This window comes from Symsagittifera roscoffensis, chromosome 3, assembly GCF_963678635.1.
Source record: "Symsagittifera roscoffensis chromosome 3, txSymRosc1.1, whole genome shotgun sequence".
In the NCBI taxonomy this organism is placed as follows: domain Eukaryota; kingdom Metazoa; phylum Xenacoelomorpha; order Acoela; family Convolutidae; genus Symsagittifera; species Symsagittifera roscoffensis.
Window position 1 is genome coordinate 79288823 of NC_087064.1, and position 27479 is coordinate 79316301.

At 34.0% G+C, this 27479-nt stretch overlaps 1 protein-coding gene across 1 annotated transcript in view; it reads left to right on the forward strand.

Annotated features, from left to right (window-relative positions):
- Positions 1 to 27479, forward strand: part of LOC134841850 (uncharacterized) — a 135476-nt gene that overhangs the window by 89230 nt on the left and 18767 nt on the right. Inside the window, exons 15-18 of the mRNA XM_063857889.1 lie at positions 6107 to 6311; positions 10029 to 10251; positions 10580 to 10924; positions 15810 to 16009. Coding sequence (XP_063713959.1) covers positions 6107 to 6311; positions 10029 to 10251; positions 10580 to 10924; positions 15810 to 16009 — 973 coding nt within the window. The remainder of the gene's footprint in view (positions 1 to 6106; positions 6312 to 10028; positions 10252 to 10579; positions 10925 to 15809; positions 16010 to 27479) is intronic.

A 27479-nucleotide genomic window follows, 5' to 3' on the forward strand; every position in this document is an offset into this window, starting at 1 on the left:
GACCAAAATTGAAATTTTTGATTATTTTTTTTTCTGCGCGATTGAAGTTTTTAGGGAAAAATATGAGCGCCAAAAAAGGCAAGTTTTGGTCAATCCTTCCTTTAAGTGCCAGCAAACGGCATTTCTAATAATACTTTCATTAATTGCTATCAATAATAAAAAAAATCAACGAAGCGAAGCTGTTCGCATCGTCATGAATTAACTTTTTAATACGTTTCGGAATGTTTTTGAAAAATAGAACATTGATTACCACTTTTGGCAAAATAGTCTTTTATTTGCGATATTTTTTCATAAAACTATGTTTTGACGTTCGCTAATTTGTAATTTTTGGCTATTTTGCGAGTCCGGCTCAGGAATTTCTTCAGAATATCTTGATGCGAGCCACTTGTTCCTATTTTAATTTTTTAGGCGGTAATTACATCTATCTGTGTGGATGGTAATTACATCAACTTTACTCAGCCTGTGAAGGGAACTAAGGGGGAAAAATTTTTTTTGAACAAATTTTTTTTTGGAAGTTTTATCAATTTCTTAATTTAGTCGAAAACTGTTCCATACTTTTTTAGGAGCAGCCGGAAAACTTTACGCGTTCCCCTGATATGAGCAGTCTTCTCTACATTTCAAAGTTTACGGCATACTTCTCAACGCATAAATAGTTCGCGTTACGCTTCCAGCATTATATAAAAAATCTTTAAAGCGAGAATAAGTTCAAAGCGTCCGAGATAATTGCTTTATTGAAAAAACTTGTTAAAAACTGATCGCGGGCGATTTATTGTTTTACAATTCAATTAATTCCGGAAAAGTCGCCACGTTTAAATGAATTGCGTAAAAGCATCATAGATAAATTCTCGAAAACGCGCACAATTAAGTCGAAGATTATGGCCAAATTGGAAGTTAATAAATCTTCAGAACTTTACCAAAATGGGGTCTTATGCTCTAAACGGCCCAAAATCAATGTTTGTATAACTTGAGCTGAAAGTTATGCGGTTGAACCTGATTGGCCCAATCAAACTCAAGCAACATGGTCAGGCATTTCAGTCAACGTTTCTAGCAGATAAAAACTTGAGCCGAAATTAAAGAAAATGTAAAACTTGGTCACATAAAAAAAAGTAATTTTACGTCATTCGTGAAACTTTCCCCAGACAAGGTTTTATCTGCTTGAAATATTAATCGACGAAACGTACGCGTTGTTGAATTAGCCAATCAGACTCAACACAAAAATTTTTAGTTCTATGTAGAAAAACTAATTTTGGGCCGTTTAGTGCATAAGACCCCCAAAATGAACAGAACGCAGGTCAAAATGATTTTAGAATTTGATTTGGGAAACAATAATTTCATCGAAGTATAAAAAGTTTTGGCTGAAATTTAGTGTTTTGATTGCTGAAATTTCTTAGGGTCCATAAATTGAAATAGCAGCGAAAGATTTAATTGAATGAATTAGTTTCCCATTTTTAGTATCAAGAGATTAAAGATCATGACTTCAGAGATTATTCACATCGGTATGAACGAATTATTACTTCAGATGAAAGTCAATTGGTTTTAATTAGACAGTGTGCTAAATATATATAATGCACAGTTGAAACCCCCACTCAATTGGCGAACATCTGAAGCCCAAAACGTTTGCACTTTGTCTTGCCCAAATTCTTAGTGAGAATATCAGCCACCATATTGTCAGTCCCAATATAGTTCAAATCCAACTGTTTCTTTTGAATTAAGTCCCTGATGAAATGTAGATGAATAGCAAAATGTTTTACGACTCCCTTGTTAACGTCGTTTTTCACAAGAGAAATACATGCTTGGTTGTCCACAAACATTTTGAAATCAATTAAATCGAGTTTGATTTCGATCAGTAAATTCAACAGGAATAATCCTTCATTACAGGCTAACGAAAGAGCTGTAGCCTCTGATTCAGCTGTAGATTTTGCAACAGTAGTTTGGAGTTTGCTAGCCCACGATATTGCACCATTGTTTTCAAACAGGAAAAAGCAATATCCACTAGTACTGCGTCTAGTGTCACTGTCACCTCCCCAATCAGAATCAGAATAGCCATACAAGATTGGCGTAGCAGTACATCGTCTGTAGATAAGTTTATACGATCTAGTTCCTTTCAAATATCGTAGAACTCGTTTTGCAGCAATCCAGTGTACTTCAGTAGGGTCGTTCACATATCTACTCAAGCAATGAGCGATGAATGAAATATCAGGCCTTGTAGTAATTGACAAGTAACTTAGACTGCCGATAAGTCCTCTATAATCTTTGTCGTTTGCTAATTTCACCTCATTTGGTAGCCGTTTACAAAGTTTTAAACCATCAGCTGCAGGTGTAGACACTGGTTTACACTCAATCAAACCAAATTTTGACAGTAGCTTGTCAATATACGCTTCCTGAGAAATTTCTAACCCATCCCCACAAAAGTTGAATTTCATCCCCAAAAACCAATAAAGTTTTGCTGTTTCGCTGATTTTGAATTGACTAGATATTTGTTGTTCAAATGATATAAACTTGTTAGCATCATTGCAAGCGTAAATTATATCATCCACCCAAATGCATACGTATTCCAAAACATCTTTTGAAATTCTCATGAAAAGACAGGGATCACTTTTTGACGCTGTAAAATCTATTGACTTAAGGAACATCTGTAAGGTATAGTACCAATTTCTTCCTGACTGCTTTAATCCATAAATAGATTTATTTAGCTTACAAACAAGTTGATTACCCCCACTGTCTTTCTGCTCAAAACCTTCAGGTTGTTGCAGGAAGACATTCTCTTCCAAATTAGCGTTTAGATAGGCTGTTTTTACGTCCCATTGTCTTACATCAAAACCCTTAGCTGTTGAAATTGCTAAAATAAGTCGTAATGTTGCCATTTTTACTGTAGGACAAAAGGTTTCCTTGAAATCAACGCCTTTGATTTGATTGTAGCCTTTAGCCACATATCTTGCCTTGTATCTTGAAATTCCCCCCTCATTATTGTATTTCAAAGTAAAATGCCACCTTCCCCCCAAAATAGTTTGATCCGTTTGTGGAACTAATTCCCAGACATTATTGTTGATCAGAGAATTATATTCATCCTGCATTGCTTTTTTCCAATTGGGGTTAGAAAGTGCATCGTTAGCATTTTTTGGCAAATTATCAACATAAAAAGTTGCATCAGCTAGCCAACACTCATCAAAAATTGTCTCATTTCTAAAAAATGATATCTCAGGCGCATTTAATTGTTTGATCCGTTCGCTGCGGCGTAATTGATCATTTTCAAGGTTTCCGCCATTGACATTATCCGCAGAATTTTTCTCAGAAATCTCAGAATAGTTTTCAACGCTTATTTCCAATTCCCGTCCAGAATCATTTTCATCGTCATTTTTGAAAGGAAAAACTTTTTCATCAAAAGTAACATTTCTACTCTCCAAAAATTCAAAGTTTCCATCAAGCTCAGTTCCTACTATATAACATTTACTGTTCAGACTATATCCAAGCAGAAATCCTTTCACGGCCCTTGAATCAAGTTTTTTCATGTTTACTTTTTCGACAAACATATATGCAGCACAACCAAAAATTTTTACGTGTTTCAAATCAGGTTTGCTTTGGAAAAATTTTTCGTATGGGGTTACCCCAATTGCAGAATGATAAACTCGGTTTTTCAAGTAGAAAGCTGTTTTCAATGCAAAAGACCAAAATTTCTTTTCCATGCTGGCAGTTTGTAAAAGACATCTAGTTATTGCCATTACACTACCCCAAGTTCGCTCTATTTTACCATTTTCCTCTGGTGTATAAGGCGCAGAAAATTCAGTTCTTATGGCATTATCAAGACAAAACTGTTTAAACTTTCCAAATTTGAACTCTTTTGGATTATCACTAGCTATTGTTTTTGGTTTACCATAATCCGCTATGAACTGTTTGAGCATCTGAGTGCTATCACTTTTATTTTTCAATAAGTAAACCGCAGAAAATCTTGTGTAGGAATCAATAAAACCTATTGCGTACTTAAAATTGTCTACAGATATCGTATCAATTGGTCCCAAAATATCCGTATGAACAATTTCTAGTTTTTCTGTAGCTCTAGTCCCCCAAACTTTTGGTATCGCTTTCCGCTTAGCTTTTTCAGTTTGACAATCAACACAGTTATTATGTTTCTTTTGGCTAAATTTAACTCCCTCCGTTAGATTTTCTAATTTCTTGATGTCATCAAAATTATTATGACCAAGCCGTTTATGCCAAATTTCTATGTCCGAAACAACCATTGCAACATTTTCCACAGAGTGTTCATTTGCCAGTTCAATTTTCATTTTGAAAAGATCTCGTTGATTTTGAAGCAAAATTTCAGAACTATCTGGTAAAATTATTCTGGGACAAACATCATCAAACATTACATCAGCTTTATTTCTGTTAAGTTTAGATACAGAAACTAAATTTGCCGTATACGTAGGTACAAACAGAGTATCTTTCAGTTCTATAGTTATCAATCGACCATCACTTGTTTGAACATTAAACGTTACTTTTCCCTTTCCCACAATTTTTGAATTACTTCCATTTGCACAGCCAACATTTCCATTAATATTCGTATCAAGTTCCGTAAAAAATTCGCGTGTTTTAAACATATGCGCAAAGCAACCGCTATCAATCAAGCAAAATTTGTCGGAATTTACGCCAAAATCATTGTCATTAGAATGAAAACTGAAAAAGTCGACAGTGTTTTCATTTTCTGAAGTAAAATGGCTTTTGTTTTGTTGATTTTTTGATGTAAACTGTTTTTGATGGCTGCTATTTGAATGGTTATTTTGGGTATTTTTCCTACAATCTCTAGCAAAATGTCCCATTTGATTGCAATTGTAGCATTTTATGTCTTTCTTGCAATCCTGTTTTCTATGACCTTGCTTTCCGCAACTGTAGCATTTAATAGTTTTATTACTAAAAAACGTTTCATTTGTTGAATTTTTCTGCAAAAAAGTCTTGCTTGTTTCGGCAAAATTTGACAAATCTCTTTTAATCTCGTCCAAGCTTTTTGCATCTTTCGAAAAATTCACCACAGTTGTAAAATTATCAAATTCTTTTGGTAGTCCTTTTAAAAGCATTGCAATCATCATTTTTTCAGAAATACCCTCTCCCGCTTCTTGTAGATTCATTTGCAAATTGTCCGATCTAAGTATGTAGTCCTTAATCGATTCGCTCGCCTCTAATTTCAAATTAGAAATTTCATTTAACATTCTTTGAACACGTGGTCGTTCCGTACTTTTAAAGTAGCTTTGCAGCTGATTCCATGCCGCTGAACCATCTGGTTTATCGCGTTTTATTAGCATTACAGACTTTCGATCAAGGCATTGTATTAATTCACACCACAATTGTTCTTTTCTATCATTAACATTAGTCTCATTTTCACTACTTCCTGGAACATCTGTTCCCTTCAACGTTTTCTTTAAATTCAAAAGAACTATACGAGCTTCAAATTGCTCAGCAAAATACTCCCAATCATTTTCATTTCCCGAAAAAGTCAATTTTTCCAATCTTGTTTGAATACTTCGTGCCATGGTTAAATGTCACTTCAAATTTCGAATTGTAAAACTTCTCTTTCAAAACTTCTCTTTTCTTTCAAAACTTCTATTTTCAAAGTTGTAATTCATACAACCAATTCTTTTCTTTCTCTTGAAATCCTATTCATACAAACCACCGTAGAATTTTACTCTCTGATGCTGTCAGGCGTAGAGTCTCAATTCTTCACGAAATCGCCCATAACCTCTTAGGGTCCATAAATTGAAATAGCAGCGAAAGATTTAATTGAATGAATTAGTTTCCCATTTTTAGTATCAAGAGATTAAAGATCATGACTTCAGAGATTATTCACATCGGTATGAACGAATTATTACTTCAGATGAAAGTCAATTGGTTTTAATTAGACAGTGTGCTAAATATATATAATGCACAGTTGAAAAAATTGGTTTAAAAGTCGGAGCAATAATGTGCGAGGTTCATGATTGATATCGCTTAATACTACGCTGAGTTCATCATTGAGATTATATGTGTGATGCTATAAACAAAGTGAGGATAATAAGAGTGAATCGTACACTGACGGAAAAAATCCACCAAGTATCATGTCTCAATTTGCAAGTGTGTTTAGGATGGTGAGCCAGAGATCCTGTTTCCCCTGCAGGTGGATGACAGACAGGGACTGTACATGGGCGTCTATCCCAACAACAGCCTCTACATCAGGGGACTCCTGAGGGGGCAGAGACAGGGGGAGATCACAGATGGACTTATGCACCTCATGGGGGTGACGTGTGTGGCAGATTCACACAGGGCGCACGCCAAACTAATAGTCAAAGGTAAGAAAGAAATAAAGAAGATACAGGTAAAATAAGTTTTTCACGCCTAAATCTTTTAGTTCAGCGATTTGATCAATTCAAAAATTAGAGACAAAGTGTGTTTTTTCTTACTGATTTTAGATCCATCATTTGTGTTTTTTAATAAAGCACTGATAGTTTCGACGTTATTCGGATTCCAAAAAATTATCAAAAATGTCTTCTCAGCGTCGACAAAAATTGGTCTGCAACTTTGATTTTTCTCTCCATTTTTTATTGAGTAATGTACGAAAGATTTGCGTAAGTTTTTGTAATTCTATTTTAGTTTCTACGTTGACTTAGCTATAATAAGTTCATTGTCCAATTGTCGAAAAAAAATTGTACTGGAGCAAAACAAAGTTTTCGTGATTTATCCTTTTATAATAAGCTTTACTTGCTCGAAATTGAACTTAAACTCAAAATATCTAAATCAGTTTTTCTCGACACTGGGACAACGTGTCAAAGTTTTTAAATGTCTTTCAAATCAGAGTTGCAAAGGTTTCATTATGATTTATCAGTCCACTCAATCTAATGATTAATTGTGGTAATTGATTTGGTTGACAAAAAAAAACAAAAAAAGCCTGCTTGCTCATCTTATTTACTCAAAAAAACGCCAAAAAAAAATTAAACGAGTTTTTCACGACACTGAAAAAATGTTTTGAGTTTCTCTATGTCGTTTGAAAAAGACTGAAATTTTTTTAAATGAGATATTTCAGGAGATATGAGATACGATGATTATTTAAGGTACTTGATTTTGCCATGTGAACAAAAAACAAAGAAAAAACGAAAACTTTTCTCCCAATTTTCAATGGTATGAAATAAAAGTTTTTGACCTTGAAACGAAACATTTATTTTCCTATTATAATAGTTGTAGGCGCGACTCAATCAAAATCGCCTACATTAATTCAATTGCAAATATGCAAGTTTTTGAACATGTTTTGCATTAAAATGTCAGGCAAACAATCTCCAATTTAAAACCATGATAGCCGGTAGCTATGCAAATAGCACAGGATGTTACGACGATATTCAGAAAAAACGAAAAACCTTTTATTTTTGATTTTCTTCAATTTAGTGTCGTTTTTAGTGGGTGGTGTGATGCAAGAAAAATACGATCGCGTATGAAATCGGTGAATTGAGCTTCATCGACAAAATTTCGAATTTCGAAACATGATTGGAAAAACTCATAACCATTCAATTTTCTCCAATAATTTTTGTGGTAGCTGATTTTGCACAGAAAACAAAAAAAAATATTAAAACACACCCGAAAACAATTTGCTATTTTTTTCGAAACAACAAAAAACAAACAATTTTCAATGGTCGGAACCAAAAAAAACAATATTTTGTATTTTTTTTTGTTTTTTCTTTGATTTGTCAACCCCAGTTGTAAAACCGACAACTCCAGCAGCGTGCGACGCTTAGGACGAAGTTTGGTTTACTTCAATTTTTGCGACCTCAAGAAAATCTAAGTTGCAAATTAAATAAACTTCAGTGTCAAGAAGGACAAATCCAATTATTTCCACTTTTTAAATTAAGTTTTCGCTGGTTTTTCGATCTTGATGTTAGTTAATTAGCCAAAGGAAACATTTGCAACTCTACCTGATTTCTTAAAACTATTAGTTCTTAAGCGTCGTGTAGAAGAAAATTTTCTACATTGGATGAAAACGCAAATAGGTTGTCAAAATTAGAGAACTATGTTTTAAGTGTTTTTTTAATTAAAAAGTGTTGTTTTGCTCTGTTACTTCAATGTGAAAAAAGTGATCCAAATATTCCGTTTGAAGCCACTTCTTTTTGGTTCTTTTTTATGAAGCTAGGAACAAATAATTAAACTTTTAAAGATTTTTTTCTGGAAAAAAATGCAAAGTATAAAGAGCGTTACAGAGCAATCACCGTAACATTCACATATCGGCCAACAGTCTAGCAAAATTTTTTATTTAAATCCAATGCGATTTGTATTGTTTTTTAACATAACGTAGAGGTACTGGAACTGAGGTTTTCAATGCAATAAAAAATTTGTTTGATCAGCTTTTTTGAAGAAGCTTCCAATTCAGCAGTTGTTTACATGTAAGAAGGAACTGTTTGAATTCGCTCAAATGATTTTTTGATGTTTAATCTTTGCCATAAATCCGATTTAAATCAATCTTGTTTAAATAATGGATTCTGTTTTTATTGCCATTGTTTTTGATAGTCAAATAATTGAATAGTACCCCAACCGACTCAGCACATGGAAAAATTCTCCCAATTTCAAGACCAACAATCGCCATAACTTAAAGTTTGCGTGCATTACAATTTTGATAGGCGCACAATTTTCTGTCTGTATGTTCCTGGATTCCAGAGACAAGTCTTTAAATATGTTAAAATTTGTGTGAACAATATTTGTTGCAAACGCTCTGGTTAGCAGCTGGACCAAATGACCTGAGAGAGTATTCATAAGATTGTAGCAACGAGACGGCTACTCGTAATTAATTGGTAGAAATGACATCTACTCCTAAAGATAAGGGCCAAAAAAGTATGAACCAAGTATGCCAGCGACTTTTCAGAATACTTTGCCGTTTGTTTCCAAAAGATGGTTAATGTAATATGTTGCATTGCCATGACAATTTTTTGAAATTAATTAGACAGAAAAGTGTCTCAATCCTAAAAAATACAACTCTACTACTTAAAATCACTGAAAAGGTGAGTTAAACTCTTTATCAACTCTTTTTGATAAGCCTTGAATTTGTTTGCATAGTTTTTCACGTTTTGGCTTATAAAGTCACCGACTGTACAAAGTTGATAAGCATCGAAAGACACTTGTTAGGAACTTTCAGCTTCAACTTTTGGGGATGGGGGAGGGTAGAAATTGCGGGGGACAAAATAAAACAATTTTTAAAATATCAAAACGAAAAGCAAAAAGAGATTTGAATCTCACCATAGGTAAAAACATTCGGTTTTTTAAAAAATGCGAATGACGCCTTTAATTGAAACTATCTAATGACTACGTTTGTAAAAGCTTTTTCGGGAGAAATCTTGTAAAATTAAGGACAACAGTTTTGGTTTCTGGATGTCTCCCAGGCACATTTGCAAATGCAAAAATTGTATTGTTTTTCTATAACCGGCTGAATTGATAAAAAAAAGCTAAGTTTTTATCATGCGGAATTGAGGTACAAATCAGACTTTGGGGTAATACTGCAGAAAAGTAATTGCGTTATCACCAGGCGCGGATCTAGGAATTTCGAATTTCTCCAGGGGAGGGAGCGGATTAATTTTGAAAATTTTCTCCACCTTTTTTTTAGGTCGACCAAATTGATTTTCTGAGCTCTGCCAAACCATTATGAAGCCTGTAATTTGACGAAATTTCTGCGCTGCAGGCAAATTTTTGTAAAAAGGTCAAAAAAAGGCGTCTTGAGGCACTTTTTCGAAAATTTCGACCAAAAAATCTCTCCCCCCCCCCCCCCCTCAAAATTAGGATAGATCGACGCCGAAGAGGCGCCTTTAGATAAATTGTAAGGTCAGTCAGTCAAAAATAGGTATCTCAAAATAGTACAAAGGGGGACCCTTTGGGTCGCGGCAGGGGTCGAATTCCTGAAAAAAAAACGTACGCCCTGAAACTAGATAATCTAGTTAATCCTGAACTAGATAATCCTGAAACTAAAAAATTCTTATTAAACAATATACTCAAGTATTTTCAGATGTAAGTGAGTGTTCTGAGTTCGTTCTGTTTAGACTACCCCGGTTGTAAGGTGCCATTGTTCAGACGCACCCCTAATGACGTCACAGTGTTCTCCCCCTCGTCAAATGCACATTTGGAGGGGGAGGCTACAATGAAGGGGGTGGTGGTGTTGTTGGAGTGCAGTGTGGAGAATGTGGACAGAAAAGAGCACAGGGTGCACTGGTTCTTCCGGGCTAGCACTGGACTCAACTACGACCTCGTCCAGTCATCCGACAGGTAGATCGCCATAACTCCCCCAATTACACGCACACGCATCCCGTCATACAAATGACATACTGGGTGAAGCTATAATTTGTGTGACTAAAAATTATTAAAAGCAATTTTTTGAATTTTGGAAGGAAAATTTATTGGAAATTTATTTCATAGACCTTAAAGGACAGTCAGTACAATTTTGTTTCCCAAAGTAAACAAAAACATATATGAGAAAGTCTCGTGAAAAAAAAACAAGAACAATATTTTTGGGCAAATCGAATTTTTATGTTAAACACGTAATTTTCACTTAATTTATTCAATAGCAATTCAAAAACGCATGTTTGATTTAAAGGCGAATGATTCTTCCCTCGGGCCACCTTCAGATTCTGTTCGCGCGAGACGACGACCATCGGCAACCACAAGAGACGGACGCAGGGGAGTATAGGTGTGAAGTGTTCTGCCGCGGAAAGATCCAGGATTCGGCAACAGCTACCGTTCGATTCATCACCCAGTACAACAATAACAACAACACCTCAATACTGGAGAAGAGGACTAAGTTGGGAGCATCAATGCAGCTGATGGCCAGTTACCTGCAGATAGCCCCGTTCGTGGAGCGGATTAACTCCTCGGAAGCACAGCTGTCTTGGCTGTCCAACTACCCTCATCACTCTATTTGTGGAGTGCTCGAGTTTTACTGGTCAGTCTAACCTATATGGAATCAGTTTTTAACATGGTCTTGCGTCTTTTCTGCTTCCAAGATAAAAAAAACTGCTCGTATATCAAAGTGAAACTCGATTGCACTTTAAAATAGTGATTGTTTCGATTGCACTTTAAAATAGTGATTGTTTCGATTGCACTTTAAAATAGTGATTGTTTCGATTGCACTTTAAAATAGTGATTGTTTCGATTGCACTTTAAAATCAATCGAAAAACTATGCCTTAAAAATGATCAAATAACATTTAAAAAAATAAAGAAGAGTTTTTCGTTTTTTTCTAGAATTTAACACCCACAAATAATGTAAAGTTGAGAAAGATTGTTTAGTGTCTTGTATCCTACTAATAAAAACAAATGACTTGCTTCAATTCACTTTGAAACTATTTAATCCGCCGCTTGCGCGTGTTATAATATATCGCGAGTTCAGTATCCCAAACTGGCAAAATTGGCAAGTTTCAAACCTTCATAATTTTACGGAAAACGACTACAGATGATTTTCTTTTATTTGAGCTCCGGAAAATTATCTTTCAGATGGTGCAAAATTAATCTGTCAAAACCTTTAGCTGAAATTTCAAAAAATGACGGAATGAAAAACCACCCAAAGGTTAAAAATTCCGTCATTTTCTTCAAAAATCGGAGCATTAAGCGCCTGTACTTGTACAAGTTACAGTTAGAACTTTACAGGGAATGCAAAAAAAGGTTTGCATCTATTTTTTGAGCGTGTAGAGATACTGAATTAAAGCTAAGAACATTATTACCGGCTTGAATTAGTTACAATTGATAGAATCAAATAAGGTTCATTTTGATTCTATCAATTGGTATCAAAATTCGATTAAATGGTGACGCTGTTAAGTTAGTTTGGGGCTAAAATGACGTTGGTTTAAGAAATAAGTTGCTAAAACACGCGGGGGCTCAAATCTCCCCTCGCTCACTTTTTTTATCGTATAATCAAACGCGTTTCTCATTATGTCTTTGTATAAAAACTAAATGTCTTCATATTAGGTTGATTAATTCTCACGCCGAACCTAATTACAACAGCAAAAGATAAGTACGCGTTTGTATTGGAAACAAATTATATAAGCTTATATATTTTGTTTCTAATACAAACGCGTAAATATCTTTTGCTGTTGTATATAGGTTCGGCATGAGAATTAATCAACCTAATATGAAGACATTTGGTTTTTATACAAAGACATAATGAGAAAAGCGTTTGATTCTACGATAAAAAAAGTTAGGGAGAGGAAATTTGAACCCCCGCGTGTTTTAGCAACTTATTTCTTAAACCAACGTCATTTTAGCCCCAAACTAACTTAACAGCGTCACCATTTAAGCGAATTTTGATACCAATTGATAGAATCAAAATGAAACTTATTTGAGAGAGTTTTGGCAAGATATTCGGAACCCTAGGGTAACAGAAAAATTACCCGATTTGCATATGAAACGAAACAACGCTGAATTGTTTTTAAGATCCCTTCATTGTACATCTTTATTATATGAGGATAAACTGCCTAAATTTATAAAGCAAAATTTATGATAGAGTTTTAATTATGCTGTTGAATGTTTGTTCCCAGAAAATGGGTGGGCTGACAAAAAATACGCAACAAACTTGTGCAACTTGAATTTAGGTAAACGACGCGTTACAAAAGACGCGTTAGGGAGGACGCGTTACAAAAAAAGTGCAACAGGAGTGGGCCTTTTTCCGGATGAGATGTCAATTTTTTGTTAGATTTTTGTGACCCAGCTATAACAAAATTTACCACCACAGTTTGCCATATGCAAAAACTTTCGACTGAAAATTGTAGAAGTAGAATTGCGAGCTTCATTAAAAATTCCGCATACTGATTTGCCCTACGTTTTTCAAAAATTGTGAACTTGTCCTCAATAAATTACTCATCTTGAAACTTTGGTCAATTTTATGAATAATTTTTAGATCGATCATATTGATTTTCCAAGCTCTTCCAAACCACTGAGCTGCAGGCGAAATTTTATAAAAACAGGGTAAAAAAAGCATTTTTAGGCATATTTTGGATAAGTTTGACCAAAAAACGCTCTCAATTAGTGTATATTGTTGCCGAAGGTCCCTTTAAAAAATTTGTTTAGGGTCAGCCAGCCAAAAATGGATATCTCAATATGGTACAAAGAAGGAACCCTTTGAGTCGGCAGAGGGTTGAATCCCCGAGACGGGGGTAGGGGCGTGGGTTTTTTTGCAGCCACCAGTTTCCGGAAAATTTTCAATTTTCTTTTACTGAATTTTGCTTGAAAAATCATTTTAAAATTGCTTTAGTTTCTTTCTCAATTTTTTCCATAATTGTGCATGAATTGCAACAGTGCTGATTTTTAAATCTATGCAGGTAAGTTCCATTTGCAGAAACTGAATAATTTTTTAAAAAAAAACGGTAAATGCTCTTCAGTTTTTTTAATAAAAAATTTAAAAAATATCCCCCCCCCCACATGCTATGATAAGTACAAAATGATATATTTTTTACTTTCAGCAAAAAAAATAGATCAACTGAGACGTTTTAAAGCTCCGCTTGCGAGCTAACAGCACGAAATACATTGCGCATTATATATCCCAAACTAGCCAAATTGGCAAATCTTTCAAACCCCATAAATTAACAGGTGATCACAGATGTAAAATATTTTTAAAATTAAGCTTACGACAACTAAACTTTTTGGTTATAGAAAAAATCTCGTCAAAAAAGGCTAGTTAAAAAATTGAAATACACTCTAAACTTAATTTTTATTTAATGTTTTTTTTTCTGAAATTCAAATAGGTACAGTTAAATGGATTACAGAGTTGTCTTCATGAATAATGCAAATAGGGCTGTCTTCAGAACTAGTTCAAGCTACTTTGCTTCGAAATCTTCGATAAAACTCATAAGGTTGTTGATTATTCACTTCTGCAACTTTCACATGTATTTATCATGAGGACCGACCAATTAGCATGTGTCTTTTAACATGCCCAAAAAAAGAAAGAAAGAAAGTTGCTATTTTGAGCTTTGCTTTTGGAAAGCAATTACTGAAATAGCTGCAATTTTTATTTATATAGTTCAAAACAGCGACGGGTTAGCGACGTGGGGGACGCTCTCCTCCTCAAAGATCCGACCCCCCTACCTTCGGTACTATTTTAAGACTTCCAATTTCGGCTGGCGGACCCTTAAGTTTTTGTAAAAGCGCTTCTGGCGTCAACTTATACTATTTTTTGGGGGGAGCGCGCGCCGAAAAAAATAACAATTTTTTGGTCAAAGCTGTCCATAAAATGCGTAAAAATGCCTTTTTTGGTCAGCTTTTCAAAAATTTACCTGCGGCGCAACAAATACTGCTAGAACAAGGAGCTGAGAGCATCAATTTGGTCAATCGAAAAAAAACAGTTGAAAAATTTAGGAAATTTTTTGAAAACCACATCCCCTCGACAAAATCCTAGATCCGCCCTGGTTGAAAAGAATTTTAATTCCCTAAACAGATGAAATGATTTTTGAGATGAAAAGAAAAGTTTTTTTTTAGAGGGGCATTGTTTTTTGACTGAATGAATTTTCCATTGGAACAATTAGCGCATATCAATAAGCACACAAGATTATCGCTCTCACGAAGTGTCTCATCTAGTGTTTACCGCATTTTTATCTTGACTCTAACTTCAACTTAGAGCCTTAGACACGAAATAGTCCATGCTTTTTAGTTTGCTAATTATTTGTTTCGAAAAGTTAGCGAAAGGATGCAGGTACCCCAATTAATCAAAACTTGCATTAATTTGAGCAGAGCTCGATATTCGAAGCTAACTTTTGTTGCTATAGAGACAAAAATCTTACCAAAAACTCACTGTTTCAGAAGGTAGCGTGTCAAAAAACGTACGTGCCTGATATCTGTTGTTAATATATCAATGTTTTGATGTTAAGCGAACAAGAAACCAAGAGTTTTTTCGCTAAGTTCATTTTTTTTTCGACAGGCGAACAAGAAACCTAGAGTTTTTTTTGGTAAGTTCATTTTTTTCGACAGGCAAACAAGAAACCGAGAATTTTTTCGGTAAGTTCATTTTTTCGACATCTCTTAAGTTGTTGTTCATTTGCATCATAATTTGTAAACCAATATAAAAGCCTCAATGAAAGGAGCTGAAGTCATATCTCGACAATTCTTGGATTCGCTTTGACGGAACCTAACCGCAGTTTTATCTCAACTCTAACTTTAACTTTATAGGAAACATGCTTAGGTGCTTATTTCCTGTGAGAAATTTTTCTAAAATGAAAAAGCAATAAAAACACCATTGAGAAACGAAAAAACTACCAATGATTAAACAAAAAAACACAAAAATTGAAAATCCGTTCAATGCAAAATCTTGCGGTAGTTTGCATTCCGAGAACAGTAATAGTTTGTCTATACAGGGGCGAATCTAAGATTTTCTCAAGTAGGGGGGGGGGGGGAAGGGGATTTTCAAAAAATTTTCAAACGCGCCCCCCCCCCCCCCCCCTAAATCCGCCCTTGTGTCTATACCTCATATAGGATTTTAAAAAAATCGCTTATCATGGTTTTTCACTCTCGTAAATGATGTGGCTTTTTCCTATGTCTATACGGCTCTTAGCTTAGCCGTTGACACCCATTTTTCAAAAACGTTTGCAATTTTTCTATAGACTCGGAGCGACTGAAGACACCAGTGCGGCTTTATTCAGACTTTGATTGTGCCAAATTAAGATTTCAGGGCTGTTATGACCTGCGGCGCTGCTATGAAAGTTGAAAACGGTCCTTTGAAACCATTACTTTATGGCCCAATAAAGAGCAGTAGTGCCTGATTGACTTATATCGAGTTTAATTTAGTGAAACAATTATGGAGTGTTGTGCTGTGCTGAATTGTGTTTTGTTGTGTTGTGTTCTACAGCAGAGATGGAAGAATGGCCAAGTGGAACAAATCTATGGCCTGTCATGTCCAGACCCCCCTCCGTCCACACTCTGTCACAATAGGGGGATTGAGTGCAGGCACAGAATGTATGGCAGCTGTCAGGGCATATAGTCTTCAGTATAACATAACAGCCCCTCTCAGTCCAATTACCTTCTTCACAACAACCCCCAGCATATTCGGTATGTCCAATTAACCTATTCACAACACCCCCCCCCCCTCTCACCATTCGGTGCGTCCATTTATCTTCTTCGCAGCAACCCCGTCTCGGTATGTGCACCTGTCAAAATGTCCCTTTGCATAGTAATAATTTCCACTACTACAGTCAATCTTCAATAACTGCCTCTCTTAATTAATCTCAGTTCTAGAGATAGATTCTGTTCTAAATGTAACGTGTATTACATGTTTAAAAATGGTTCTTTTTCCTTAAAAATGACATTTATGGTGTAACGAGGGGTTTACAAAGTTAAGTTTCAAGACCAAATATTCTTCTGTAATGGCCCAATCAGTCCGCATGTCAATTTTTGTTATAATTGGACAATGGGAACAGAAATATTTTTTATAAAAGCTTGCATGTTGGGAAAAAGGAAAAATAGTCTTAGAGTCTCTTGAAAAGTCTTTCTTTTATAACATCAGTTTTCGACGACCAACCCTAAAATTTTTCTACAAGAAAGGCGTCTTTGACGCCAAAATATAGTAATTTTGAAAGGCACCGCACGCCAAAAAATGCGATATTTTTGGTCACAAAAATTTGAACAACTGCCCAAAAACGGCATTTTTTGACCTGTTTTTAGAAAAAAAACTGCCTGCGGCGCTGAAAAGTTGCTCAAAGTGAGGTCTGTATCCTCATTTGTGAAAGCTCGGGTAATCAATTCGGTCGACCTAAAACAGGTCGACAAAATTTTCATCCTTTTTTGGAATCCGCCCCTCCATCGAGAAAATCTTAGATCCGCGCCTGAGTGGGACGATGGCTATAGACAAGCAATAACAATTCAATCCTGTTTAGTAAAACACTTTCATCCGTGATTCGGATAATAATGACATAATTCAAAGACAGCTCTCGGGAAATACTGGTCTCAAACAGGACGGATCAAGAAGTTCGCGAGAGGGTGTGTTCAAAATTTAATTTACGAGACCTGAGTGACTAGAGGCCCTGTGTTGTCAAAACATTCTGCGCTGCCAGCAAATTTCTGAAAAAAGTGCCGACAAAATGATGGGTTCAAATTTATGAGGGACGTCCCCCAAAGTCCTCTCCTGGTCTGAACTTTTTCGTTTTCGGGCAAGTTGAGCAAATACCGGGTTAGAAAACCTCTCATTTCAATTAAGAACTCTTGATTTTGTAAAAAAAATTGGTGAAATATTGGCTCGGAACTTCTAGCGAATTTTGATAGAATTAATTTTTCACTCAATCTGAATTTTAACCGGCAATTTTTTTTGCCAAACTATGAAAATCTGAAAATTGCCAATTTTGGCAAACTAGGATAGTTATTGCAAGCAAAGTTTCCAAATGTTTTCCAAAAAAGCAAAACCGGGGATTAGCTCAGACGTCTTTCCAAAAATGATTGCGGCGTGCTAATGGATTCAAATATTGCATTAATAAGCGCAAATCATAGAAAGCGCACTTTTAACTTGAAGCTGAGTGTGAGGAAATATATTAGCAATCAAGACTGCTCGTATCAGGGCAAAACCCTGAATGTTCCGACTGCTCTCGAATTTTTTTTAGTAATTGAAATATTGACAAACAAGGAATGGGATAACACAATTGATTCACAATTTGGGACCTCACAATCGATTATAATCTATTGAAACTCATTTTTTTCAAAGAATTTAAATCGAATTGACATAGGTATGCTGAACTGTGGGGTAAGTTTGCGATCGGTGGTGATACCCCAAATAAAAAAATACTGAGAAAAAGTTGTAGAATAAATCATAACAACATAAATTACAAGCCGAAATGAAATTTCAATTTAACGATTGCAATGTTCAAGTTTTGAAACTACACGGAAAGTTTTTTTGTTTGAGAAATCCAGTCTCTCGTGTAAAACAAATTATAATTTATTATAATCCATTTTAATCTATTATAATCGATTATATTGGTATAAACAGATTTCGTTGCTGTTTGGTTGATTATCAATTATTAATCCATTATGATCATTTAGTTTTTAGTTTTATGGATTGACCATAGAAATCTATTATAATCAATTTTTATACATGGAACCTCATTGCGGGTAGACTCGTTTCAGATTGATCAGACCGTTAGAGTAATAGATTGGTGTGCGAGCGCCCGGGGTACAGCCCACGTAGGTACAGGGTTCACGCCCTAAAAGTTTTATTTTAAAAGTTGGTCTGAATACAGAATCACCACAAGCGTATATATTACTTACTTTCTTCGAACAACAACAAAAAATCAAATTGTTTCGAAACTTTTTGAAAGGTTTTAGCATCTTCTGCATAAAACTACCTCATACACGCTAAACGGTAGTTGCGACAGTTAGTACTTTACTCTGATATGACATCGTGTTCTTTGCATGAACATCATATAAATGGCTCGATTATACAAGTATTTTATTAAGATGCTGGTCTGTCATTTCACTCAAAAAAATTAATAAAAAAATTTGAAAAATTTTTGTGGAGAGGAAAACAAATACCCAGATTTCAGCTTGAAAACTTGGTGCCATGGATAGCCATTGAGGGTAAGCATACCCGGCAATTCCTCGGCAATCAAACAATCATGTATTAGTAAATGCAAGTTTCAAGGAATGATATCACGGAACTAGAAGCAAAATTGAAGTTACAATGTTACAATGGACGCAAGAGCCAAGTATGTCTCCAAAACACGTCTAAGTTACTGAGAAGTTTTTATAGCCGTTGCATGATAAAAAACGCAAATTGAACTCAGAGAAGTAACAACGCGTCAAAAAACAATGACCACTTTTGGCTTATGCCGTTTGGTTCCTCAGCTTTTTAAAGTTGGTTGAACATCAATGAAACTTTTTGCGAAAAAAAAACACAGAAGGTTTGACATGGGTTTTGACTAGGATTTATTGTTGGGAACTTTCTGGGTGATGTGGACACGTGAAAATGATTAGTTTAGTTTATTTCAGTGATGCGTTTGTGGTTATGAATTTTAAACAAAATGAGTTTTTCCAAAATTGTAGTTGTAACTTTTTTTCTAAGAGTTCCTGCAAAGATGACAAATAGTTGACTAATTGAGTTATCGTTATGGATTTCATCGAAATATGGAACCTGATCTAAATTACATTTTATAATTGGATAAATTGGATATTTTACCACTGTAAAATATTTAATAGTAACCAATCATAATCCATCTAACTAACAACCCACTTATTTGTAAGTGCTGAAATTACTTGTAATTTAAGCATCAGAGAGATTTGAATTTAACTTCGAAATTAGTTGCCTCTCCAAGAGAACTTCAGCAGTTGCAATAAGCCAGTATACTCTAGATCTATTGAGCCTAGCAGAGTCTAGTTAAACACCCTGAGACTAGTAGATATAAGAGTAAGATTAGGATCGGTATTAGACTAAGAAGTTGCACGAATCTATCCGGCCGAAAATAAGATAGCGTGACGAGCAGACGGTGTGCCCTATCCGAAATTACTCTATGAGTTAACCACTTCGGTTAAAACTCATCTGGTGCGACCATAAGTCTCGAATAAGACCTTAATAGCTTAGAATTAACCAAATATAGATTAGAATTTAGACAAATTATTTTCAAAATGTTACACGATAATAATTTAATTGAAATGTCTCTACGACTCAATAGATCAGAGCCGATATTCCGAACAATACTAGAACTACTTGGTATTGGAAGAAGACCTCGGACAAGAGACGATATACGACTACGTAGAAACTTACCCTTTAGTTTTATGGTTGTACGGCAAAAGCCAACACAATCTTTTATATTTAGAATCTTATTAGCAATGAATTTAGATTTTCATTTGCAAACATAAAATTTTGAAGTAAATCTTCATGATCATTTCAGGCGCTAATCAAAATTATTAATGTACAATAACGATTGATAAAAAGATCTCAGATCATTTTCCTAATTTCTGCAGTATTATATAAAACATATTTGAAAAATATTTATTGAAAATAAAAATAAAAATTACTAGCATGACAATAAATAGTTAGTAATCATAAATCATCTTGTTGTTCCAGCTTCATCACCTAAACATAACAGCAATCATAAGCTCACTAATATCATTGAAATACTAAATCTTTTATTAAATAAATTTAAACCATTTTAAACTCAAAAATTCACATAATTTTAAAAATCAGATCATCAAGGCTTATCCTTGGATCTTTATAAATTTTCTATCTGACTAAATTTAAAATGTGATCATCAATGCCTATCCTTGAATCAAAAAGAACAATTTTGTTCTCCCCCACCCACTTAGCAAGTGTCTAACGACCTCAAACGTCGATTCACTACCCAACCTTTTCAAAAGACCCAGGACTAATAGAAATTTTTTCAATAAAATTAACCATTCAAATTAAGATAAACAGTGAAGAACTTCGGTCATTCATCCTTCACTTGAAAGCTCCTCTTACCAGACCCAGGATAGATTTTAGACTTAGTAAATTTAAAATAGTATCTAACGAACTGCTTGCGTTCTAATTATACCTGAACCTTGTGGATCGATTTACTATTCTCCAACCCTTGAACACAATCACTACCCCTAAGTAAGATTAAGTAAGTTAACACCTTAACTTAGACTAGCCACGAGAAAATAGAACATCGTTCTCCAGAATCTATATACTTTTCTCTCCAACCCTGAACAAAGAGACCCAGGTTAAGCTAACAAAAAAAAATTTAAGGACTAACAGTCTAAGGAAATAGAAATAACTAACACCTTCTTGCATCCCTCATCCTAAACCTTATGTCATTCAAAAATTTAGGAAATAAACAAACAATCGTTTTACACAATTGTGAAATAGATAACCAAAAATACGATCTTGTAATCACCCCTCATACACAAACAGTTGGATACATTAGAACAAAACGACAAACAAAAAAAAGAAAAATTATAAACAAACAAAGACGAATTACACGAAAAAGATTTTCAAAAAATAGAAACGCATTTTCTGAATCAGAAGCCAACATTTTAGACGAACTATACATATTAAAAGAATCAATAGATAAAAATTGTCCCATCCATGATCAATTATGTTTTTCCGACTCAGAAACAACTTCAAATTCATCAAAAAGAGGAAAAAGAAGAATAAAAAAGCAATATAAACACAAACCAGTACACCTGTTTAATTGGAGTCAACCAATTAGACACATTGATAGTTATATATTAACAGTCATCAAACGAAAAAAAGAGCCACACTCAAAGTGACGAAAGTCCAGATGAAGAAGCAGTTTTTCCCTTTCTTATAGATTCACTCGATGATAGAGGACAAACACGATTTTGTCAGAACTTACTCGTAAATTTGTTTGAACCAGGAATCAGCCCATGCAAAGCAGAATTCCCAGATGTAAAAATCAAAAGACAAATTATTGACCTTTATTTGAAAGACATTTGTAATCTAACACAACATTATGGAATCTACACCATAGAATTCAGCACACCAAATACAGCCCATCGTAAATATGTAATTTAAACAGACGATATTGAATTAGAATTTTCAAAAGTATTCATAGAATATATCAAAAGCATAAAATATCATAATTCACAAAGAGAAAACTCCATATTCACTAACGAAGTTTTGGCAGTAATATATAGTTACATATCTATATTAGAAATAACAGAAGTTCAAAGTGTATCACCAACCGAAACATCCAAACATACAAAAGTACGAAATGAAATCACAGTATTTTCAACATTTCTACATATAATTCGCGAAAATTTCACTAAAGAAGATGTTTCACAAAACACTAAACACGATTTACAAAAGATTTTAGCATGGTTTACAATTGATTATTTCACCCACAATTTAGATTTAATTTCACAAGCAAGAAAAAATTTCAGACCTCAAAATACCAATTACGACACTGTTCTTTCAGAACAATCAGATTACGTTTGGGACCCTGACTGGTCTCATCCAGCATTTCTAAATATCCCACAAGCTATCTCGAGTCAAGCAATAAGTACAATATCTTTTCACAGAGATTATGTAAAAGTAGTACCATTAACCATTGATGCAACACCATTGAATTATAATACATTTTTACCTGATACGCGAAATAACCGTTTAAATTCAACAGTCATTATAATGAAAACCTCAATGGAACCAGAAATCTTACACAACAAGATATTCAAACACCATCACACTTCATAAATGAAGAAATCGTCCAAACAACAGCAACAACTACACAACAGAGTATTTCACCAATACACCCCAATCTGACAACACCAAGGAATACAAATACATCACTAACACAGGTAACCTTACAATCAACCGTAAAACCTTCGGTTGCTCCAAAATATTCACATATGGACTATCAAACGTATAGACCAATGACAAAACCGTCAAAAACACGAAAACCGTTCACAAGAAACACTTTTGCAGTACACAATTATAATTATGCTCACAAACCAAGAACAAACCAACCTCCCCAAAAAAATACACAAAATTTAAATCACGTATGTTCCCATTATTGGAATCTCCCAAAAACATCGACCAATTCAGTAAATTTTCCAGATAATCCACAATCTACACAGGATTAAAGTGAAAATTACCCATTCTTTCAACAAAATAAAAATAAACAACATGCACCATATAATACAAATTATTTTACATCTGATGAAGATGATTATCATCAACCAGATATTTTTGCACCATATACTAAAGAATGTCGCACACAGAGACCGCGACAATCTCAACCATCTCAAAATATGAAAATTTACCCACAAAACCCAGCAGATATACAAAATCCACAACAAATGCATATACAAAACCCATTTAACAAACAATCTTTTCAACCAATACAACCACAAAACCCAATGTTAATGCATTCTTATCAACCACACAAATGCAAAATGAAATACCGCTTCCCTATTACCTTCAGCAACCTGAAATCACAAAAAATCAACTTTCAAATTTTTCACAAATGCCAAATGCCGCAGAATCACTACAGATGACTATGAATCCATACCTCATGGGTGGATCATCGATAACATCGAATATACCATTAGTGGTATTCACAGGAACAGACCCTGAATATTCTGTAGAAGATTATCTAAATGCAGTAACAGCAAATGTAATTTTAAATATAGGACCCGAACCAATTAATACGCCACTACATCAAAATTGGATACATAGACGCACAGCATTAATACAAACAACCCTAGATGGCGCAGCTCAAAAATGGTTTTCAGTATTACCCATAGAAATAAAATCAGACTGGAAAAAATTCACACAAGAATTTTCAAAAATGTTTGATTCTGAAAGAAACAAACACCATCAAAGAGTTTCATGCAACGAAATCCGCATATTACAAATTGAAACAATTAAACAATTAGCAGTACGAATCGAAACACTAGTTCGAAAAGCAAATTCACTTAATACACATGATTACAAAAACACAAAAATGACAGAAATTTTAATGATGATCTTAACACCTCAATTAAGGAAAATAGCTGTAAAAAAGAGAGCATCTCATCCTTCCTCAATTCGAGAATCAAATTTAGATTTTCGAAAATTAGTAGATAAACTAGAACAAGCAGAAATCACAATGAAACTCGAAGAAACAGAAAATCTAAAACTACAATATGTTAATCGAATTGAAACAAATACTACACATATAAATAACATACAAGAATCAGACACAGACGTGATTGAAAAAATCACTGAAAAACTAAATATGTACGAAAAACATCCAAACTTTAAAGGCAAACCATCGTTCAAAAACTGGTGTAATTATTGCCGACGATACGGACACAAAATTTCCGAATGTAGACAAAAACAACAAGACAATCAGAATAAACCTCGAAAGTACAAAGAAACAAATAAATCATTCTATCAATACATGAAAAAAGATCAAAATCTACCAAACAAAAATATATATAGTAATAACAGTTCAGGAAAATCACTTCCGAGCAACTCAAACTACACAAGGAATCAATCACCATATAACTCAAGTTATAGAGGTAGATCACCCGAACGAGGAAATACACGAAATTTCTCACAAAATAGATATAATCGATCGAATAGCCATAATAACCAAAATAACTATTCACGATCGAAATCCAAAACAACAGAATTTGATTCTGGATCCAGTTCCCAATCAAACCCAAGGAATAGACACTATTCCAATAATCAATCACGAAACTCATCATGCAACAGAAATAGAAACTATTCACATAATAGAAACAGAAATTATTCAAACAATCGAAATCAGAATTACCCGAACAATCGATCAAGGAATAATTCATATAATAGATCAAACTATCACAGACCAAACGATAATTATCAAAACAGATCACGAAATAATTCACAAAATCGAAACTCAAGTTACAATAATCGATACAGAAATTCTTCCCAGTCACCACACAGGAATAATAACCGTTATCCTGATTCTAAACATCGATACAGAAGTAGCACACCAAAACATCAAAGACCCCCCAGGTATTGATGACACAGGAAGTAACGAACTACAACTAAATCATATAAATTGTGAATCGTCTGATACAGAAAGTGATACAGATAATACCATCTCTGTAAATATGATAACAGTCGAAAACGACTATGAACCTATCATATATGAACAACCTTTTACTTCACATATATATGAAAATCAATTGGAACTCCTTCACAATTACTATATTGAACCCATTGATACTACACAAACTACACAAGAAGTAAACGAAATTAACACGGTAATTAAACCCGATAAAAAAGACGAAACACAATGCTCAAACACAAAACATATTTATCAAAATATACAAAAAGAACAACCAAGAGAAAAAAATTGGACAATTCCATTTCTCTTAGAAAGCCCAAGAAACAAAGAATTTCAACCACCAGATCTTGAAATTGATTTTTTATTTGACTCAGGAGCAGAATCAAATATAATTAATATTCCCACATGGAATGAAATCAAAACATTGCATCCAAAAGTAACACCTCTTGAAACCTCTAGTAAATTAGCAACAGCACAAGGATCAACATTGGTAAATTATGGAAAAATCCAATTATTTCTTCTCCCCACGAGAATAATGGAACTAAACAAAATTTTAAACAAACCATTTAAACAAATATTTCATATTACTGATATTAAACACAATATCATTGGCATACCATTTATATCTAAATATATACCAACAATAAACATCTTAAATAGTAAGATCCATATCAAAGATAAATACACAAAAACAAAAAATACAGCCCTAAGATTCTTCCAAAGACTAAACAAACAACCACCATTTTTTTCAAAATTTTACCCCATTTACAATCAACAACGGAAACACCTGAAACCACTATCAGGAAATATATATAATTTTTCAATAAAACAAGTTCACCAGTCTAATAAAAGTCAAAATAAACAACAACTTTTTATGTCAGACTTTGAATTTAAACCTATTCACAATATTTTCAAAATCACGATCTCATCTTTTAAATATTTGAAAAAGACGAATTCCCACATCATTTCGTTACACGTGTATAATAATACACCATATCAAGTAACATTACCCTTAGGACTTTTAGGAAATTGTGAAACGAATGCTACAATTTCACCTATAAATGAAGAAGCCTACCGCGTCAATAAAATACTCCAACTATTAGATATTTGCCAATCAACAATTCTTGACGAAGAATTATCCATAAATAATATAATAAGTAATGAAAAAAACACAGATTACTTCACAAAAACACCATATTTTAAACCAACATTCAATATAACAAATTACACAAAAGAACAACAAAACTTTTAAACAATGTTTAATTTTGAACATTCACAAATTACACAAATTGAATTTGATAAATTAGCAAAACAACTGTTAAAATATTCAACAGTCTAGGCAACATCAAAATTTGACGTTGGAAAAACTGTTTCATCACTACACCTCCCGTTAAAACCCGACGCAGTTTTCAAAAAACAAAGAGCCAGTAAAGTACCAATTCACTTACATGACAAGGTAAAGAGATTACTTGACATTTTAGAACAATACGAAATTATCTCAGCAGTAAATAAGGAAGAACACCCAAAAGGTAACACCTTTATCAAACCTGTTATCATTCTAGCAAAAGGTGAATCACTAAAAATAGTTTTAGACGCTAGATACCTCAATTCACTAATTGACGAATCAAAATGCAATTGGCCTATTGAACCCATACAAGTTATCTTAACAAAGATAAATGGTCAATAATTCACAACCGCAGATATGAATAGTGCTTATAATCAAATGCCACTAGATGAACAATCACGACGTTTAACACAATTTGTTATTGGAAATCAACAATATGAATTTAATCGCTTATTCTATGGAATATCCATAGGACCAGCAGCTTTTTCAGCTTTTATGAGTAAAATTTTTAGACCTTTAATACTCAAGAAAAATGCAATCACCTATTTAGATGATGTTTTTATGCAATCACAAACCAAAGACAAAATGTTTACAGTTTGAGAACAATATCATAAAATACTTCAGAACGAAAATCTGAAGGCAGCTCCCGATAAATCACACTTCTTTCTAACACGCGTTAAATTTTTAGGACATAATATAGAACGAGAAACTATCACTTCATTAAAATCACGCATTGATGTCATTCAAAAACTTCAGCCACCTACAAATAAAAAGAAAATCCAAGAATTCCTTGGAATGCTAAATTTCTTAAGTAAATATGTTTACAAAATGCAATTATACTTAAGACCCATCTATAATATCCTCAGACAACAAAATAATTTTGAATGGACCACTGAACATCAAACACGATTTGAAGAAATTAAAAAATTTTTAACTGAACAAATTTCAAATACAATTCCAGATCCAAATCAACCATTCTATGCAATGTGCGATGCTTCAAATTTTGGCATCGGCGCAGCATTGCTACAATCATATAGTGGAACAAATAAAATGAACCTTATATTAGCAAGTTCACGATTATTCACTCAAGCAGAGCTACGACTCTCAACTCTAATGAGAGAATGTACAGCTATAATTTATACACTTACAGAATATGTATTTCTGATACTTGGATCAAAACACCCAACAGTTCTATTCACAGATCACAAACCAATTATATTTCTCTTTACACAAAAGTCAAATCCAAATCATAGAGTTTATGGATTTCAACTAATTCTAATGAAATTTCCAAACCTACATATAGTTTGGACAGCAGGAAAAAACCTTGCGTTACCAGATACCTTAAGTCGAAATACGCCACCTGAATTACTCACAAGAAAAACTACAGTTGAAATACCACAAAATATTAAATTTAATCTTGCAAAAGATGAAACACCCCCCCCCCCGATTAGAATGCAAATATGCAGTAAAAACTGACATTGATCAATCACAAATAAACAATCTACAGCATTCTCCACTCTACTTAGATTGCCAGAATAATCACTATGAAGTTGATTTACTAGCATATCAACTTTTAAACCACTTCCATACTCACAATGGATAAAAAATAACACTCAACAAAAAAGAATAAAACAACATTCGCATAAAAAAGACCTTT